Genomic DNA, 19,369 nt, shown 5'->3' with positions numbered 1-19,369 from the left:
TATAAAGGGAAATTGTATTTTTTTCCCCCCACTTACGGTTCTACATTATCACCAAGGTATGCAGGTGTACACAAGACAGCCACTTGCTCCTACTTGAAAAACCACGACAGGCTTTAAAATGCAACCATTTCCACTTCCCGTTTCTGAATGGGTTGAGCAACTTCTCCAAGTACCACAACAATATATGGTGATGTAATCATGTGACATTCAATGCAGCTCATTTTACTGTTTAACAAAAGTAGCTTTTGAGTCATACATGAAGGTGTAAAATGTTTTAATATTCTATACAATATTCATTTTCTATACTGCTTATTCCAATTTAGAGTCACAGGGAAACTGAAGTTTATCCCAGCAATTAGGTGAAAGGCAGGGACAACTATGACAAAAACACATATACATAGTTTACACCAGTGTTTATTTTTTAAGCATCCTTACCTTAGACGTTATACACCCACTATGTTTTTTTCCAAGTCTACATAAATAAACATGAACTAGTTAGTGCAACTTAATACAAATCCAGATGTTTGAGTCAGTCACAATATGGTCTTAAATGCAACTACATGGCACAAGACAACAGAATTCCCATAAATTACAATTTCTTTAAACAAAAACCATAACAATAAACATGAAAATATAAAGTATGTACAACACTATTGTTTTCTGTCAATGCAAGTATTAATTATAAGCCCAGAATCTGTTTAAATGCTCATTTGATGTTGATCTGTGATGGACACATCATCCTTTTAGGGGCCATTTTTCAAAACACTGCATGTGGAATAAAACTACATTTCAAGTTTAAAAATTGAGTGTTTAAATACACCTATTTTTTTTCCTTTTTTTTTTATTTTTAAAAGAAGGTGAAGACAGTCATGTGAACACAAATGGGACACAATTCATCTAAAAAAGCAGGAAAACTGGATAAACAACATCACAACAAGGGAAGGGAGAAAAGAGAAAAAAAAAAAACTATTAGGCTTAAAATTCTCCTACATCCACCCTCTTGTCTCTGAACTTGTTCCTGGCCTTGGTCCGAGCCTTGAAAGCAGCCGAGTTATGGAGATGCTAAGAAAAGAAAAACAATTTCAAGCAGGGGGATGGATGGATGGATGGATGGATGGATGGATGGATGGATGGATGGATGGATGGATGGATGGATGGATGGATGGATGGATGGATGGATGGATGGATGGATGGATGGATGGATGGATGGATGGATGGATGGATGGATGGATGGATGGATGGATGGATGGATGGATGGATGGATGGATGGATGGATGGATGGATGGATGGATGGATGGATGGATGGATGGATGGATGGATGGATGGATGGATGGATGGATGGATGGATGGATGGATGGATGGATGGATGGATGGATGGATGGTACAAGTAGCCCTTTTGTACACACTTACCCTTTCAAAGCGAGAAATTTTCATAGCCTTCATTGTAGCTGAATCTACCAACATAGGTGGTCCCAGTTCAAACACATCTCTGATGAACTCATTTGCCTGGTTGGAGAAAGCATTAAAACGTCAAGCACAACCCAATTGTTATGGTGAGAAATACACAGTAAACAGAACTATGATGATAGATACCTGCAGGTGGTAGTTCATCCCAGAGCCCACAAACTCTCTGAAAGCATCATACATCCTCTTTCTGACCCAGCTGTCAATAGTCATGCGCTCGGTCCCAAAGCGAATTGTCTCAGACTGAAAATCACCCTCCTGGAGGAAAAAATAAATAAATAAAAATAAAAATTAAAAACATTACCACAGTCACAAATATAAAAAACATCCTTAATCTTGTGAGCATGAAGGAGCTCTGCAAGTGATTTATACCCTTGCTTATCACTCTTAAGCCTACTAAAAGTAAAAAATAATTACCTCAAAGTGTAAATTAAATCAAGATTAAATATGACTCACCTCCACCGCCTTGAGTACGTCCCTGAACACCGACCGCTGCTTCCTCTTGTCCGTCTTGGCTCTGTGCTTGTTGCAGTCTGTGGCTAATGCATTCAATTTATCACAGAGCTCATCCCAGCCCTCAAATTCAAACTCCTGAAAAAAAAAAAAATATAGAAAAGTTATGAAAATTGTAATGCAATTCCAACGAAAAAGCACTGATGTGGACTTACAGGATTGATATCTCTGGCCAGTTCAAAAAGCAGAGCAATTGTCTCTCCTGCAGCAATTCTCATGTTGACATCATCACTTTCAAGCAGCTTCTGCAGCTTGGGCAGGTGTCTGTACACACACACACACACACACACACACACACACACACACACACACACACACACACACACACACACACACACACATACAGGAAAAAAAAAAGTATTAACTTAAGGTAGGTTAAAAGATCTTTTTACTTAAACCTGACAGCTGGGATCTTACTTGTGCAAGATATCTTTGAGCTGGTTAGCTGAACAGATGGTGAGCAGGAGTGCCCAAGACAGCAGGGCGTTGGTATGGAGCTGGCTCATCTGTGGACTTATTGACGGACAGGTCCCATCTGCCCTGGCATAGGACCGGGTGAATAGGTTCTCAAAACATTCCATGGTAGCTTGCACGTCCTAGGAGCAGTGATCATAAAAATATACATGTTTAAGAGCTTAAAAATACTACCGATTAGTCAATGATAACATGGACATATTGGTCATTTCTTGAGGCAGGATTAAGTTTAGCTGCCAACCTTCCCAACTTCATGAGTGTTAAGACCATATTAGGCACAATGACAGAGCAATGACAGCAACATCACAACAGATCCCCCTCCAGCCCAGATGTGTCAAACCAAAAATAAGACACCAGAAGGGATCAAGAACTTACCAAAACGTCATCTTCTGCAACAAGTGTACAAAGTCCCAGACTTGTCGCCACCTATTACAGATTAAATATGGTTTAAGTTGATATAAACAAAAGCAGATCAAAAGTATGAAGTTTCACAACCATATAAAATAAAATAATTCCTGCACAGTATGTGAGATCTTACTCACCGCTTGTCTGGCTTGTATGTTGGCTGATCCATCTGCCAGGATGTTTTTGAAGATAGGTTTCAGGGTCTTCAACACCTCCTCGCTCTCAATTCCTGAGCCCAGCTGAATACACAGCAAGCAGGCTAAAGAAGCTGCCGCTCGCTGCTCCTCACCTTTGCCTGACAAGACAAACATTGATATTTTCATTCAAGTGAGGCAAATTTGGAAACCAGAATCATTTAATTGTGGATACTGCAAGACAATTACAACCCCAGTTTGTTGATAGCTGGATCACTGGTCAATAAGGCCAGATAGTAAAAATAAAGCTTAAATCTCTATGGGTACCTTTCTTTAGGCAACGCTCAATGCTGTCCGTGATGGTCATCCTTCTCTCAGAGATGAACTCATGCAGGATTCGTGTAGCCATTGCCGTCTTTAGCCCATCCAAAGCCCCTTGTCTGGTCTTAGCACTGTGGAGACAGAAAAAAAAAAAAAAAAAACATTCATTATTGCCATTATCAAATAAATGTCATTTCTATAAATAAAAAAAATGTATGTGTTTGTGTTTGTATTTGAAAAATTGAACAGCTTCACTTTCAGGCAACTAAGCTTTTTTAGCTAATGTGTTTAGCTTAAATATTTAATGCCCAAATGGCATTGGCGGTGAAGCAGCAATATGGGTGCATGTCTATTTCAATAGGAAATTCAGCAGTTTAAGGCTGGCCTAATTTTAGTCTATTTTTAACATGACCAGGTTCGAGCTTCAGTGATAGCATTCTCAAGCAATCCCAGTGATACTCAACTTGAACTACCCAACATAGAAATTAGCATTATGAGTCCATGAACTACTTAGTACAATTAAAAAACGGAAGAAAAAAAAAGCCTGCACACTACCCAGTAGCAGCTGTTTTTTTTACTTTAGTGGGAAGAGACTAAATTAACTTGCAGTAGACAGCTGTCTGAGTCAACTCCACTTCTGATTGACAGTAACAGAATCCAGATTCTTGTGTAAACAAGCTTTTGTTAGAGTCTGATACACATTTAGCCACAATATCAAGCAAAGCCAAAACATATTTGAAAAGTTAAAAACACATGTTTACCTCCTGAAGTGTCTCGCATGGAAATGCAAATTGACTTTAAGGTCAGTTTCACTTATCTGCACAAAAGCTATCACCCTAACGGTGTAGAAATGACTACTGCAGTCCACTACAAAACAAACCATTTTACTCCTCAAAAAGTTCAATTTATCCAAACAACTGTGGTCCCAAACCCAAACAGCAGAATGATATTTCTTCCTGTTGAAGTTTGCACAGTCACATAGAGAAACCCAGGAGCTTCTGGTAATATGGAAGGCACAAAGTCACCCTGTTCACCAATGTGTAACCATAGCCATATAGTCTACATACATACTAGGATCTAATTTTGTTTGTGTGCAAGCTTTTAGTAGAAGATAAATGGTAAAGAAGCCTGTTGTCACCACTTCTGGCAAAAGATCCTAAACATACAAGGGAAACTGTCCTTGTAAGCAAAGTTAGCATCACGATGCTCTGGTCAGCAAAACATAAACAGTTATATTAAAGGGAATCAAAAGCTGTTGGGTTGCTGGACACGAACTGTCAAACATTTACCTATTCTTTCTCAAAAGGTCCCCAATAAAATATCAATGGTGAAAATTTATTTTTGAATAAACTTTTGATCCATCTGAAAATATAAAATTGTACATCTATATTGATAAGTTATTTTTAGCAGTCTCTGTTACTGAAGTAAATCTGTAATTTTCCATTTTCCAGATGGATGCATTTATAAAGAATGCTTCAGTTTGTACTCCAGTTCAGATATGTAAATATTTGAAATTAGGCAAGACTTTAACCTCTTATCCACAGTGCTGTCAATGAACCCCTTCAGCTTATACTGGAAATCTTCCTGGGCAGTGTCCTCACTGGCCTCTCCACCTGAAATCACCACAAAAGATTCTTAAACATGCTTAAAAGTAAAGTTATTGCACAAAACAAAAGTTCTGCATGAAGGTAGACACTCACAGTGAGCAGTTGCACTCCAGTTATATAAACACACAAACCTACCTTCATCTGCTACACTGGTGGCATCACTGAAGCTGCTGCAATGACTGAGGGTCTCAATGGAGGCATCCTCATCACTGAAAGGCTGCACAGCACCATGCTGGCCTCCTAAAAAACAAACAAAAGAAGGGTGACGTCAGTGCAGGAAACTCCAAGTCTAATCAAATTCACTGGAATAGCACAGCAGGTCTGAGAGTCTCTTACGCAACTGGAGAGTCACACAGGTACAGCAGCACACACCATAGTTATCTAATCAGTTTTGTGTTCCCTGCACAGCTTATCCTGTACACATGTTTATTATCTGGTATGAAAACGTTGTCAGGGTCAACTCGCCTCAGCTACCTATGCAAAGGGTATACAGGTTGGAGTGACATGAGTCATGAAAGTCATTCTGTCATAACAGACTAACAATGCACTACAGTAATTGCAGCCTAAATTGCAAAGTGCTCAGAATGAACAGTTTTGTTACAGTCAAAAGGAGGAAATGGGAAGCATTTTAAACAAAGTGGCTCACAGATTGAACCGGTTATTTTTACAAAAGAATGGGTGCTTTGTTATTTACATCTAGATAAGTAAAAGCTGCTACAAGGCTACTGCATGTTTGCTTGACTGTAACGCACTGTTAACCTGAAAAGATGATGACAGTGGGACATGCAAACATTCATAATTTAAAATTACTTTGTTGTTGTTTGTCTATCCCCCCAGTTTTTTTTTTTTTTTTTTTTTTTTTTTTTTAATCAAAGTGATATACTAGAGTTTTCTGAGAAATTAAGCCTCAGGTGGTGGTCGAACTAAAACCGGACCAGACCAGCCTCAACAGGCGTCTCTGCTTTGACCAAAATTCACCTCTAGATGGAAGACATGTTTGTTAGCATTTCATTGGAACAGGAAGTTCCCACGATTGAATGAGACAGTCTTTGGCTATTTTGAGCCACGACAAAAAAAAAAATGGCAAAAAGCTAATGACAAGGGGTCGTTTATTAAGCTAACAAAATTTACAACTACGTTTAAAGTGTGTTTCTTTATTCTGTGTTGATATGAACCCTTTAACCCCACGACAGCTGACTTCTAAAACTGGGCGCCGCCTCTTTACCATCCCGCTCTTGTAGTCCAAAATGTCGGCCTTTGACGCTATATAAGCCACAAAAAGTCAGTTTACAAAAAATAAATATCCAAACTCATGGGCAAGTTAGCATAAGGAAAGTGAGTTGTAATGGATACCAGTAGACGTAAATTCAGTTAGCCATTAACTGGAGGTCGAACAAGAGACAAGCAGACTTCACATTATAACTCTCAATCCGTTGTTTTCCAATTTTCCCCCTTGTCAAAAATATATGTTTAAGCCATTACAGAGGCAAAAAATGTTAAGGTGTCAAAGGTTTATTAGAGTTATTTTTACCGGTAAATAAATTTGACCAAACCCGCATGGGCATTTGTAGAGGGAGTGGCTGTTAGCTTGTTAAAAATGACCATTCAGGGCTTTTGTTCGGTATATATTTGACGATTATTAATAACAAATATTACCATATGGCTTTACCACTGCAATCTTTGTTTGTTATAGTAATAGCAAAGCCGTCAGCTAGTCAGCTTTGTGTGTACAAAGGCCGACCTCCAACGTTTGTAGTCCGTAAAGTATACACGTTAAATTCCACTCAGTGGAACAAGAACACTAAAAGAACTACAACTACCGTCTGCTATATTAGCATAGAGAAGCAAGGCCAAAACATCGAGGCCGCTCGTCCACTTACCTCTGCTATTCCTCTTCTTGGTCCTTGGCATTTTCGAGGAGATTCAAGTCAAATTTGATCAAAAATCAGCCAATACACGACCAGCTTTTATTGTATTGTCTAGTAAAGTGAAAATGTTCCCGTGGCACAGTGGACAAAAAGAAATCGAAAGAGATCTTGGAGTTAGACTGTTGGCCGAGACGATACATCTTCCTCTCATACACCAGTGCTGCGTAACAGTATAGTGGCTCACAGTATTTATACCGGCAGACATGTCACGAGGAGATTTCCCGGCATCTCTGACCAATCCTGGAAGAGTCGCATGTGTTCGCGCGTGACGCATTTATATGAGAGTTGTACGCAGCAAGGGTTGCATGCTTTGGTGAAATATCTGTGCTTGGCTGTGAAAAGTTAAAACTTAACTGATAATGCTTCGTTTATGACACATGTAATTCTAAGCACATTTTCTCCTACATTTCCCCTACAGTGTAGTGTAAGACAGGAGGCGTTTCCTAGTAGATGACGAATGTCCAAATTAGGCCAAAGTGTAAAATGAAAAAATTTTAAAAATAAATAACAATTTCCCAAAATTTATTAAAAAAATTCCATATGGCATATCCATATGGTATCGTGATCAGATTTCTTTTTTATACTTTATAGAGGCTAACTTTACTGTAGTTTCAACGCAGGGTATGTGCTACAGTCCCAAAGGTAAGTACGTTCATAGGCTGTCTCAACATCTTAAAACTTTAGCATAAGTCAGGCTTATAAAGTTAAAATTTGTTTTGAGACATGTGAAATTGTATTTACAAATGTAGTCTACTCCATGCTTATCATATTTGAGCCATTAGGATATAGTTGCTCTCATTATTTGATTGCTTGCACCGGCTGAACTTTTTTCCATGCTGGCTTGATATCTGGGCTCCTGGTACTTTGGACTAATTTCTCATCTATTATAATGATGACTAACTGTGACAGGGAAACTTTTCTTTATAACAGAAGCAGCTGAATGAACTCTCTAAAATCCAACTAATTACTGCAATAAGACCCTAAATCCCTGGCAAATAAATGAGAGCATGCCATTGAGATGGGAGAGAAACAAGGCAGACAGAAAACTGGAGGAAGTTTAAATCTTTTCACTGAGTCATGGCTTCAGAAGGATAACCCACACTCCAACCCCTGTCACCCTGCTAGACTATACAGGGAGACAACAAAAAGAATGGCAAGAGTAAAGGTAAATGTATTGTTAGCTATGTGTTTCAGTTCACATTAACCACAAAAAGTTCATTTGTGTTATGAACTTAAAATTTGCCAAGAAACTTAACTTGCATTGCACAACTAAGTAGTTCATAGTTGAACAGGTGGGATTCACATCTTCTTCCCAACATGAAGTCAAGTTAATTTTGAAAGCTCTATTGAAAACAGGGTTTGAACAGAGTGCTGTACATCTAAAATCCAAAACTATAAGTAGTAAAAATAAAAAAAATATGCAAAAGAAACAAAACTGATTAAAACTAAGATGAACACAGAATAAAAACACATTGGTTCTTCTTTAATCTGTGAGCAACATGGGAATGATATCAATGGCATGACTGATTGTGCAACACACAACATAAACACGTGTGTGGAAAATGTCATCCTCACCATCACAGTCAGGTTTTCCTAATAAAAATTTATCTATACAGAACTACTATGAGAAAATGTTGTGAAAACCTCCCATCTCCCCATTTAAACAAATTAACAATAAAAGCTTTGCTTTGTCTTTTCTAAATTAAATTAAATATACTTATGTCTCATCTTGCAGCTAGAATAGGCTCCATCCACCCCATGACCCAGCACTGGAATAAACGGGAATATACAATTAAAAGATGGATGTATGACTTTTGTGTGTTTGGCCTACAGGAGAACTACTAGAACTAGAGAAAGAAATATAGTTTGGTTGCAGTGGTGACAATAGTAACCCCCACAGTTAAAACAATTCACAATTAAAGTCAAAAAAACTCAACATTTCAAGGTTACAAACTAGCGTAAAATGTTGAATTATCCCTTATTAAGTGTTTAATATATTTCAATTCTGTATAATGTATTTGTGGTTTTAGATAAACAACAACTAATATGTTGGTTTGTGAAATTTCTATTTTTTCTTATTTCTATGTTCAGGTACTACATTGAATTTGACCAGAGTAGTCACAATCCTTTTTCACACGGGAACACTGAGGTTTCAGAAGAAAATCTAGACAACATGGTCTGGTCTTTTTCCATAGTAGCAGTCCATACACACAGCCCAGGGCTTTCTGCTTGGAGATGTGTTTTCTAGCTAGGAATTTAAAAGAGGTGGTGGAAAAGCAGTCTAGAATGTGCAGTAGGTAGCAAGCAGTACCAAAATCACTACATGTTGAGAATAGTTAAGGCTACATGTATTGACATGTGTACTGCATGTAAAGTATCCACAATAGTGTGGCATGACATGTGAATCACATTGCACAGCACCAGCAAATGCTCCAGAATATTTGCTGACACATTAATACACTGTCCCGCCCCCTTATGATTTGGAGATTTTACTAGGACTTTAGAATCTGCAGAAAGTTATGAACATCACTCTGAAACATCTTTAGATTATTTCAGGACTCCAGTGCACTTGTAAAAGCAGGTATGGAGCCAAGAATCAGGTTGCTAGGCAGCTCAGCTGGCAGAGACAAGAGTTCCAGTGAGAATAAGAGAAGGGGATCATTTTTCTCAAATTTGATCTTCTCTTCATCAAAATGCAGAATCAAATCTGAAATAAAACTCTTAGAATTGAATCTCACTCATCTCTCAAAGATCTCACATTTCCGTATCATCCCACAGAGCACTTTACTTTCTGGCTGTGGGCTTATGTGCAGTTGTTAAAGTTAAAGAAGTAGAGTGGGAGGTTCTCCCTATCTTATAAAATCAGCTTATAGGATTGGTTTTGGGAGGCTGAAATTGTTCACTACCTGGCCAAAAAAAGTCACCAGCCAAACATAAAAAGACCACACTAATGTTTCATTGACCACTATTAGCTTTGATTATGGCACATATTTGCCGTGGCATTGTTTCAATAAGCTTCTGCCATGTCACAAGATTTATTTCCATCCAGTGTTGCATTAATTTTTCACCAAAATCTTGTATTGATGACGTGAGAGTCCAACCACTGGGACAAAAAACCTTCTCCAGCACATCCGATAGATTCTCAATGGAGTTCATGTCTGGGCTCTGTGATGTTCATATGTGAAAATAATGTCTCATGCTCCCTGAACCACTCCTTCACAATTAGAGCCAGTTGAATCCTTGTAATGTCATCTTGGAATATGCCCATGCCATCAGTGAAGAAAAAATCCATTGATGGAATAACTCATTCAGTATATTTAGGTATCAACTGACTTCATTCTTTGGACACATAACGTTGCTGAACCTAGACCTGACCAACTGCAGCAACCCCAGATCTTAGCACTGCCCCATGAGCTTGTACAGTAGGCAATAGATGTGGTGGCTGCATCACTTCATCTGCCTCTTTTTACCCTGATGTGCCCATCACTCTGGAGCAGGGTAAATCTGGGCTTCTTCTTGACCTTCTTCCATTGCTCCAGAGTCCAATTTTTATGCTCCTTGGCACACTGAAGTTTTTTTTCCTCCAGTCAGCCTCACTGATTAGTGGCTATTTAAACAGCTACACAGTTGTTCAGTCCCAATCCCCTGAGTTCCCTACACATTGTTCATGTGGAAATGTTACTTTCACTATTAAACATAGCCCTAAGCTCTACTGGTGTCTTTCTTCTATCTGATTTCACTAAATGTTTAAGTGATCACGATCTTAATAATTCAAGATGTCATTCTGACCACATTTCTTCCTGGAAGATAGTGATTGCCTACTATCCTTCCAGTTTTTGATAATACATTGGACAGTCCTTAATGCCAATTATTTAACCCTTCTTAAACAGATTAACATCTTTTCCATGATCCCAGGATGTGTCTTTCCACATGTTTTTTTTAAGAAATTAGAAGCTACTCATTGCATCATGATGGTTAAATAACTTATTGCCAGTTGAAAGATACTCGCCCATGCAGTAATTATCCAATAGGAGACTTGCACTTGCACTTTCTCCTATTGCTTGGTGAAATCCAGGTGGAAACTTTATTTTGGACAGGCAGTATATCTTCGTTTAAGATTAGACTTAAAACTTTGTTTCTTACAAAAGCTTATAGTTAGGGCTGGCAAGAGTGACCATGAGTCATCAGTTTAGTGAGAAACTGTCACAGAATCCTGCTACAGCACAAAGGAATGATGTTCCACTCTGCTTTTAATTACAAAATATGCAATACTGAAGAGAACATTAAATTTAATATATCTGATACAGTTATTAAAAACCTGTGTGTCAAAATGTTGTTAAAATTTAAGAAATATGGGTTTTTCCAATACTTAAACTCTGAAGGAGAATAAATTCCAGCACCTTTACTCACCAGCAGCTTTATTGGCCTGTACAGTGAAAATCAGAGCTCTTTTCTGTTCAGTAATCATATAAGTTTAAAATTTAATTAAATAAAAGTAGAAATGTGCAGTTTCTCTTAGATGTCAACAAAACATGATGCATTGTAGAGTTTTTTTTTCTCTCTCTCTCACAAAAGCAAATGTGTTGCCATGCAAATAAGTTAACTGATAGCCATGCTGTGCTTTTGAAATCCTATTGAATGTTATTACAATAGTTTTCAGTGTTTCCTCCTTCTTGAGTGTGTAAATGTGTTCCGTCTCTTGGTCGTGCTTATTTTCTGTCGTATGTATTTACAGGATTAAATAATATCCAAACCATTTCCAAATGGTGACACCATCTCTTGTATTTTTGCTCAAGAATGAGTCAATTATCCTGACTGGCTTTTATCATCCCCGGTACTGTGTGTTCTTTTTAACTGGACAAAAATAGCCCTTTATTACACAAGTGGAAAATCTCACAGGTGCAGCCTCCATGTAGCCGTTTCCACGGTTTGACTGGCATTTTTTTTTTCAGCTCAGACCTTAAAAAACATCAGAGTGTACTGTAAAAAGCAGACTTATACTTCTCATGCAGCTCACATTAGACTTCTGGGAGGTTTCCAGGATTGCTTCCCAAAAACATATCCACTTCTACACACATTACACTCATAATCATGATTATGATAATCTTTTCTTTTCCCAGTAGGAGTACATCTGTGTATTTTTTTTTTTTTTACTTTTATTTTGCTTGTGTTGTTTTAAAAATGTATTTTGACCTAAATGACAGTGAGCTCATTAAAGCATTTCCTAGTTTATGAAAACCTACAAATGGTCAAGTTTATTATTGTGAGAAAAAAAAAAAAACCCACCAAAAAGGACCTGTGAGTTTAGAGCAGTTTTTCTAAACCCTTGATTTGACATTAAAACCTTGAACATCACATTAAGATGCATTAAGAATGAATCCAGATGCCAAAAGTATCCAGCTTATATCCTCTTAAACAAAGCTAAACAATTTTCTAAACAAATAAGCTGCACTGTATTTGTAATGATATCTAGTTTTTCTCACCACTTTTGATGTCGTCATGTACTGCCCTTAATATTTGGGGAGACAAATACTCTCAAGATGATCCACCAGATAACTGCGCTGATCTGCAGGAGAAACTAAATGTTGGCCTTCAGCTGCAGTGCTATTCTGTTTACAGACTCAAGCTTGAATAATTGATTAACCTACAGCATGTGTGAAGCTAGGGTGTAGGGGCAGTGATTGTGTGTGTGAAGTGTATGAAGTCAAATTGAAAAACACCATTTACAGTATAATATCCAAATCCTAGACTGTGAGCATAATAGCAAATTATATAACACTAGGTCAGTCAAATCGTTGTGCTTAAGCACATTTGACCAAAATAAGCAGGTGAGTGCTGCTAATGCTTATAACTGCCCTCCTGCATTGCATGTGTTTGGCACTAGGGGGAGCCATACTGTTTAAAATTCAGATACGCCTTTATCTCTTGCAATATTAAAAGTTACATTTTCAGTTTTTTTTTTTTCTTTTATGCATAATTAATTCATTGAGTGAACTTTATTCCCTGCTGAGCTGTTTATAGCTTTGAACCTTTTAAAGTACACAATCATGCAATTCAAATATTAAGCAGCAGTGAAAAATATTCTGTTGTGAGACTGAGTGATGAAAAAAGCAGATGATGATTTGAAGGAACTTGGAAATGGTTTAGGAAAGGCAAAACTGTTTTTGAGAGGAGGAGGCAGAAAGAAACCACCTGCCAGAAAGCAAGTGTAGGAGTAAGAGAAGAACAGAGCAGCACAGTCCAGCCTCACTCAGCATGCCTGGCATGTTGTGTCAGTGGGCACAAGCCCTGACCAAACCAATGCCACAGGAATACAAATCATTCCCAAAATAACAGAAAGCAGGGAGCGAGATAGAGAATACATGCCAGATAATAGAAAATGCCTGAATATTAATTTCATGCACAGTGCTTCTGTAACTAAATAATTCATAAAGACATAGCCTGGAGCAATGTGGTGAGACTGACTGGGTTAAATATCTCAGAGAAAAAAAAGGGCAAGTTAAGCAATGATCTCTGGTCAGTAACTTGCTGGAAACTTAACATCAGTGACTGCAGGTAGTTTCCTTTTAAATATAATAGTGTTCTCTCTCATTCTGTTCATTTCCTGAAAGGCTCCTGAAGGGGCTTTTGCATTTTCTTAAACCAGTTATTACCAAGAATTTCATAAATTTTACGTCTAGCATACTATCATGACGATGGTTTGGATTTTCCCATGAAAACTTAGCAACAAGAAGTCAGTGTGCATAAGTTCCTTTACTTGGTAAATGTCATAGATAGATATTAAAGAAGTACTACAGAAATTTCACAATTTTCTCAGTGATGCGCTTTCATCAACAGCTAATTCGGCATCCATCTTGCATCCTACTAGTACTGTGAGCTCTCTCCAGCCAGCATAAGGCAGTATTATCTTGACTTTTGTTCTGTCCCTTTCCTTTAAAAAAGTCCAGAACGCAGACTTTTAAGGTCAGAAAATTATATAATGTGTCTTTAAATTCTACCTTAATTCAAAATTTTCTTTATTTTTTTTTGTTACTAATTTTGTGTTTTAGGACGGAATATTTACACTCAAAGCAACACCACTGAACTTTGGCAGATTTTTGCGCTTTGCAGCCCCTAAAAGAGCTAATTTATTTTCCACCCTTTTCTATGCTTTCTGCCAAATTTACCATGCCTTTTCATGTTTGTATTTTTTGATGAAGTCGATTTGCCTGTTCTTGGGACAGTGGGACAGGGACTGTAGTACTCACATAGGGGATAATATTCCAGTAGGTCGGTATCAACTGAAAGAAATTTGCTTCACATTTATACAATGAATAAAAATAAAAGATAATTAGTGGTTTCCACATCCACTTGCTTACAGGACCTGCATTAATTTAGTCCTCTACAGCAATACATTGTGTTGATCTGAGGCTGATCAATGTCACTAAAAAAAACTGTAACTATGGGGACCTAGTGCACTAAGTACACATATACCTGCACTGAACTATTCAAAAGAAAAAACATAGCAGACACACTAAAGAAAGTGTAAAGGAACCATGTGGAAGCTTGTTATATAAGGAGGCTGTCATTTGCACCTCTCTAATGTTTTGTTGAGTACATGGACATTTTAAGTCCAGCTGACCCAAAGTGCAGTGTGACTAGAACCACATGCGCAGCAGCAAAATCTCAGTTAGTCCACAGACTTGGATGCAGCTTTTATGAATTTGCTCTGATTGGACAAATTGCCACGTTTGTTCACAGAATCTTGTAAACACCCCTTGATTACATCAAAGCCTTATTCACTAATGGACTTGTGAAGCCTGAACTCTAGCTAGAGCTCTGTCTTTTTTTGTGCAGCCCTAGATGTCCTGGCAGGCAACTGAAATTACTCCTATATGCCACTGCTTTAATTTTTTTTTAGGTATTTTGTTTCCCAAGAATCTAGTGAAATGTGGTGACGAAACGAGGAACTTCTTATCACTAATGGTTCTTCTCAACAGTTTTCTATAAGAAGTATATAACAAGAAAAAAACTACAGGCCTGTGGTACCTACAAATGACAGCATGTTTCCACAATCAAGCATAAGCAGGCACTTCCTGCACAACTTGATTTAATGCATTTCATGCAGAAAATTCTGAGAAATTCATACAGTCCATCAAAATTTCAGCCTCATTCAATAATAAAAACAAACTGCTGGATGATGAAGATTAAAATGGAACATCCAGCTCCTAATTGCAGACACAGACTGAAGCCCATCTTATTTCCCCTCATTTTCTTGTTTGGAGAGGATTTAGCACTTCATCAGACAGCTCGCTTCGACAGCAAAGCTACGCTTCTGTCATTGTAATTACCTCCTCATCCTTGCATGCATTTGTCTTAGTGCCTCATGTTTTGCAATTTCAATCTCATTCCATTAACCTTTAAAGAGGACTCCAGAGAGGTGGAGGCAAAGGCCTTTGTTCTGTTCTTTGCTGAGGTGCACCACACCCCTACCAGAATCCATAAAATGGATTTTAATTGATCAAAGACAGTAAAACAGAATAGAGAATAGGTTTGGGTGGAGGGTCAAAAATAAATATATAAAGAGAAAATCCTACATGCCTTGCTATTGCTTTTCATCTTAACTTCAAAACTAAGAGCAGAGTCAGTGAGGGGATGCCCGTCTTTAAATATATATTTGCAAATTTGTTTACAAGAAAGTCATCTAATGACAAACAGGATGAATTAAAAAAAAAAAAAAACCTGAACTGCTTGTGGTTCTGCCCTCAAAAAGATATATCATAAATGCAATATATAATCTGGATGGTTATCTGCATAAAAAGATTTCATGTGCTTTAAAAAAACTTATCTGAGTCCTGAAAAAATCTGTTTACGCTCACAAGCACACACACTCAAAGCTGATAAGATAACGTCATTGTGATGTGTCCATCTGATTAAGTAGATTAAAAACACATTAGGTGGTTGGTTGGCATCTCATCTTTCATGTGTCAGATTTGCATTCAAGCTTTCCAATATTTTCCTACATAGTTTATTTATTTTTTCATCTCTTGCTTGCTCCAAATCTGCACTGTTTGCTAAAAACTAGGAAGGGAACCCTAATATTCAACCCAAAACGTCTTACTTTGTTGGGACCCTTCCATTGGGGTACTAACTACAGTTTACAAACCATATCCGCATCCCAACACGCATCCCTTAGTGGAAATGAAGCTTTTTGATTTTGCTGTTAGCAAATGAGATCATGGAAGAAACTTTATCTGATAAATTTCATAAAATGTTGGTTTAATTTTTAAAACATGATGATTTCAGGTTCTCCATGCTAAAAGTACCTGACAGACTCAAAATTGTTCTTGCTTTGCAGCAGGATCTTGGTGGGCGGGATTTCAACTAAAACTAATGTCAGACACCATAGACATCTTTCTGGCGGTGCAGCAGCTGCCTGGATAATTGGTTTTGAACACCGGGATAAGCATAAAGTAGAGAGCAGTCACATGACAATGCCATCATTAATTATAAATCCCTCATCTTCATCATCAGTCAACATTCTAATGAGTAAACTATATTTTTATGCCTAGAAAATGTTATCTAAACATTGAAACTATGGTGAAGGTGGGTTAATATGGAGATCATAAAATGTATTCCTCACACCAGGAGCTTTGTTGGTAGAGATCATCAAGGGTGACTTGGGCTTTTTTTTTTTTTTTTTTTTTTTTTTTTTTTTACCTTTTTTTATTCATAAATAATACAAGAATACAAGAAGATAAAAGAAATCTAATCAAGAGAAAATGTAAGACATTTTAGCTTGGATGACTGGAAAATGCTTATGACCTTTTATTTTATATCTTATATGTCTTTCTGAAATCCATCTAAACCTTTTTGTGTCATTAGAATAATTAATAAACCAAATAAGTAAAAGCTAAAATCAACAAAGTACTTTCAAAAATTGCCGTGTAATTTCAACTATTACTAATCTGCCAAAGTAAAAGTAAAAGTGCAAAGTTTCATACAGTGAATAATCTCTAATTTGTTGTAAATAGAAGTAAACTAATAGAAGTGAACAGTATTGTAGGAAACCCTGCTCCCCCATCATCTTTCCTCATGTGCTTATCTTAATTACATTAATTCAACCCATGTATGTTCATTTTTTTCAACATTTTTCCCTCCAAAGTTCATATAACTTATGTAAGATTACTATTGCTAACAACTACATTAAAATTAAGGGATGTCCACTAGATATGTTCTATTAAAACCAATTTTACATTTTACATAGGCAGCCTGTTCAATTCACTTTCCTCAAAAAAGCCGTTCTCCTATCATGGGAATATCCTCTATACTGTCCCTTCCTTCACTGAGGGAGAGTGTGGAAAAGGTTGTCCTCATAAATATGTCAGCTATCACTTATGTTATGTTAGTCACAAATCCATGCAGGAAACTGGAGATAAAATGCAATTACTAAAATAAGACATCTTTCATCTGAAATACACCACAGACAGCCATGTTTGCTGCTGGATCCTGTGTGTATGGGCAAGCAGCAGCCTTCCAGACAATGGAACCCATCTAGTGGAGACGTGATGCCCAAAGGCTATTAAAACAGCCAAATCTGCTGGGGAATCTCTCTGGTTTGCCATACTGAATGACTAAGCTTCATTGTTTTGTATATTTTCCCCTGCGTCTACCTTGTGTGTTTTTTTTTTCCTCAGTTGCATGTATGTACATTCACAGAAACATCTGCCATACCCATTCCCTCCCTCTTCCGCTCTTTTTTTTTGTGTGTGTGTGTGTGTGTGTGTGTGTTTTAAAACTACAAAATCCTTCTATCAGCTCATGTGGTATTATCTGCACTTTTAGTGCTGGAGAACATCAAATCTTTGAGCTCCATCTGGATTATTATTTTGTGAAAAACAATGGAGAAGGTATGAGAAGCAGAATTTATTAAGTTTGAACTCTTCTGTTCATACTTTACTTGTTATACTTGGCAGTTGGCATTAATTGTTTGTGGAATAATATCATATTTCAAATAAAGGAAGTTTCCAAAGGACCTCAGAAAAAAAAGCTGCTGATGTTCATCAAGTTAAATGGTCATGTTACAGAACTATTTATTAAAAGTTTGAATTTCACTGATGTACAGTTAAAGAAGTGTGCATAAATAAAGGAGATTTAAAAAACACGGACCTGTGGAGTGACTGACCAACAAAGGCCGCTCCAACGCATTATATATGTATGCAGTCACAGAGCACAGAGTAACCTAAAAGCCTCTGGCTGACGTTAAAGTTAACAAATCAGAGAATCATCGTCTCCATTTTGCTTAAAAGGATAGTTTGGTTATTTTGGAGTGGGGCTGTCACTTGAAACTACACTTTCTCATCTACAGAAAGCTTATTTTGCATCACAGTCGACAGTGTGTTAGAAAACCGTCTGGCTTGTAACATGGTGTTGCAATGTGGAGCTTTGCACATTGTCTGAGGCAGAACAAAAATAGGGTAAAAAACTATTTAGAGCTCCTTTTAACTCTTGTGAAACTTCTGAGGTTTGAGTTGTTTTAGATAGAGAAATATATGCTCCTCCCCTAGCACCCTGTCTAAGCTTTGACTTAACTTTAACTTATCTATCAGGAAATCACTGTTCTACCCCACTTCAAAAAAAATAAGGGGTTGTTTGTAAACTATTTTGTGAATTTATGATGGGACTTATTTATTTATTTATTGTCTTTAATTAGAAGAAAACAAAGCACTACATTCAAACATAAGAACCTTATTCCATCTGTGAAACACTGAGGTGGGAGCATTATGATTTGGGCCTGCTTTGCTGTATCTATTAGGTGAGATTGCCATCACTGTTGTGACACTGACTTCCGAAATATATTAGAAGAGACTAAAGGAAACTGCCAGGAAATCAGTCAGGCAATTAAATCAGTTGTCCCAACAATATGCTATTCCTAAGAAGGGACAGTTCAACTATTTTACAGTCCCAGAGTCCCAGAATACAGTAGCAAGACTGAAATGACTAAAAACTATAAAGTATGATTAAAGGGGAAATTTGTTCATTCATTTTAGGAAATTGCATGTCTTTGATAATGCTTTTATTTGTTTCTATACAGTCAATCAACGTGATAAATTATTATTTTTTTCTATTAAAATAATTTGATACATCATTCACATACATAGTCATGCACATCCACTTGTATGATCTAAATCTTATCATGATGATCAGATTAATAATGTTTTAAATTTTTAGGGGGAAAAATCTAAGTTTCGCAATCAAATCTGTCAAAAGTGTCCAGACATGGGAAAGGAACTTAAGGTTTCCTGCAAAGTCCTCACACTCAGCAAGGTCATGTTTCACAATATTAAGTTAATTTTGTTTTGTTTTTTTTTTTTTTCTCTCTTTTAGTCATTTTCACTAATTTTTCAGCTGCAAGTCATTCAAGTCTAAAGCCACTGAATGGAAAAGTAATTTAAGATCAGGCCAGAAGTTTACTCTGTCTAAATAAATGTTGGCAGAGACATAGAAAGATGGCTACGTAGTGTCAAGACTTCAAAGAGAACTC

The 19,369-nt window shown here is 37.2% G+C and overlaps 1 protein-coding gene across 1 annotated transcript; it reads right to left on the bottom strand.

Moving 5' to 3' along the window:
• Window positions 1–398: 398 nt before the first annotated feature.
• On the bottom strand, window positions 399–7,019 carry ifrd1 (interferon-related developmental regulator 1). Its single transcript, XM_041977772.1, has 12 exons — window positions 6,799–7,019; window positions 5,054–5,158; window positions 4,843–4,924; window positions 3,318–3,442; window positions 2,994–3,151; window positions 2,827–2,877; window positions 2,395–2,573; window positions 2,133–2,241; window positions 1,921–2,055; window positions 1,594–1,722; window positions 1,411–1,506; window positions 399–1,062 (listed from the first exon to the last, which is right to left on the bottom strand). Exons 1-12 carry the CDS (start codon window positions 6,827–6,829, stop codon window positions 976–978), a joined length of 1,287 nt encoding a protein of 428 aa, XP_041833706.1. The 5' UTR covers window positions 6,830–7,019; the 3' UTR covers window positions 399–975.
• Between the last annotated feature and the right edge of the window lie 12,350 nt (window positions 7,020–19,369).

The sequence above is a fragment of the Melanotaenia boesemani genome, chromosome 23 (genome assembly GCF_017639745.1).
Source record: "Melanotaenia boesemani isolate fMelBoe1 chromosome 23, fMelBoe1.pri, whole genome shotgun sequence".
Classification (NCBI taxonomy): Eukaryota; Metazoa; Chordata; class Actinopteri; order Atheriniformes; family Melanotaeniidae; genus Melanotaenia; species Melanotaenia boesemani.
Note: the sequence above shows the minus strand (reverse complement) of the source record. Positions and strands in the feature narration are given on the sequence as shown.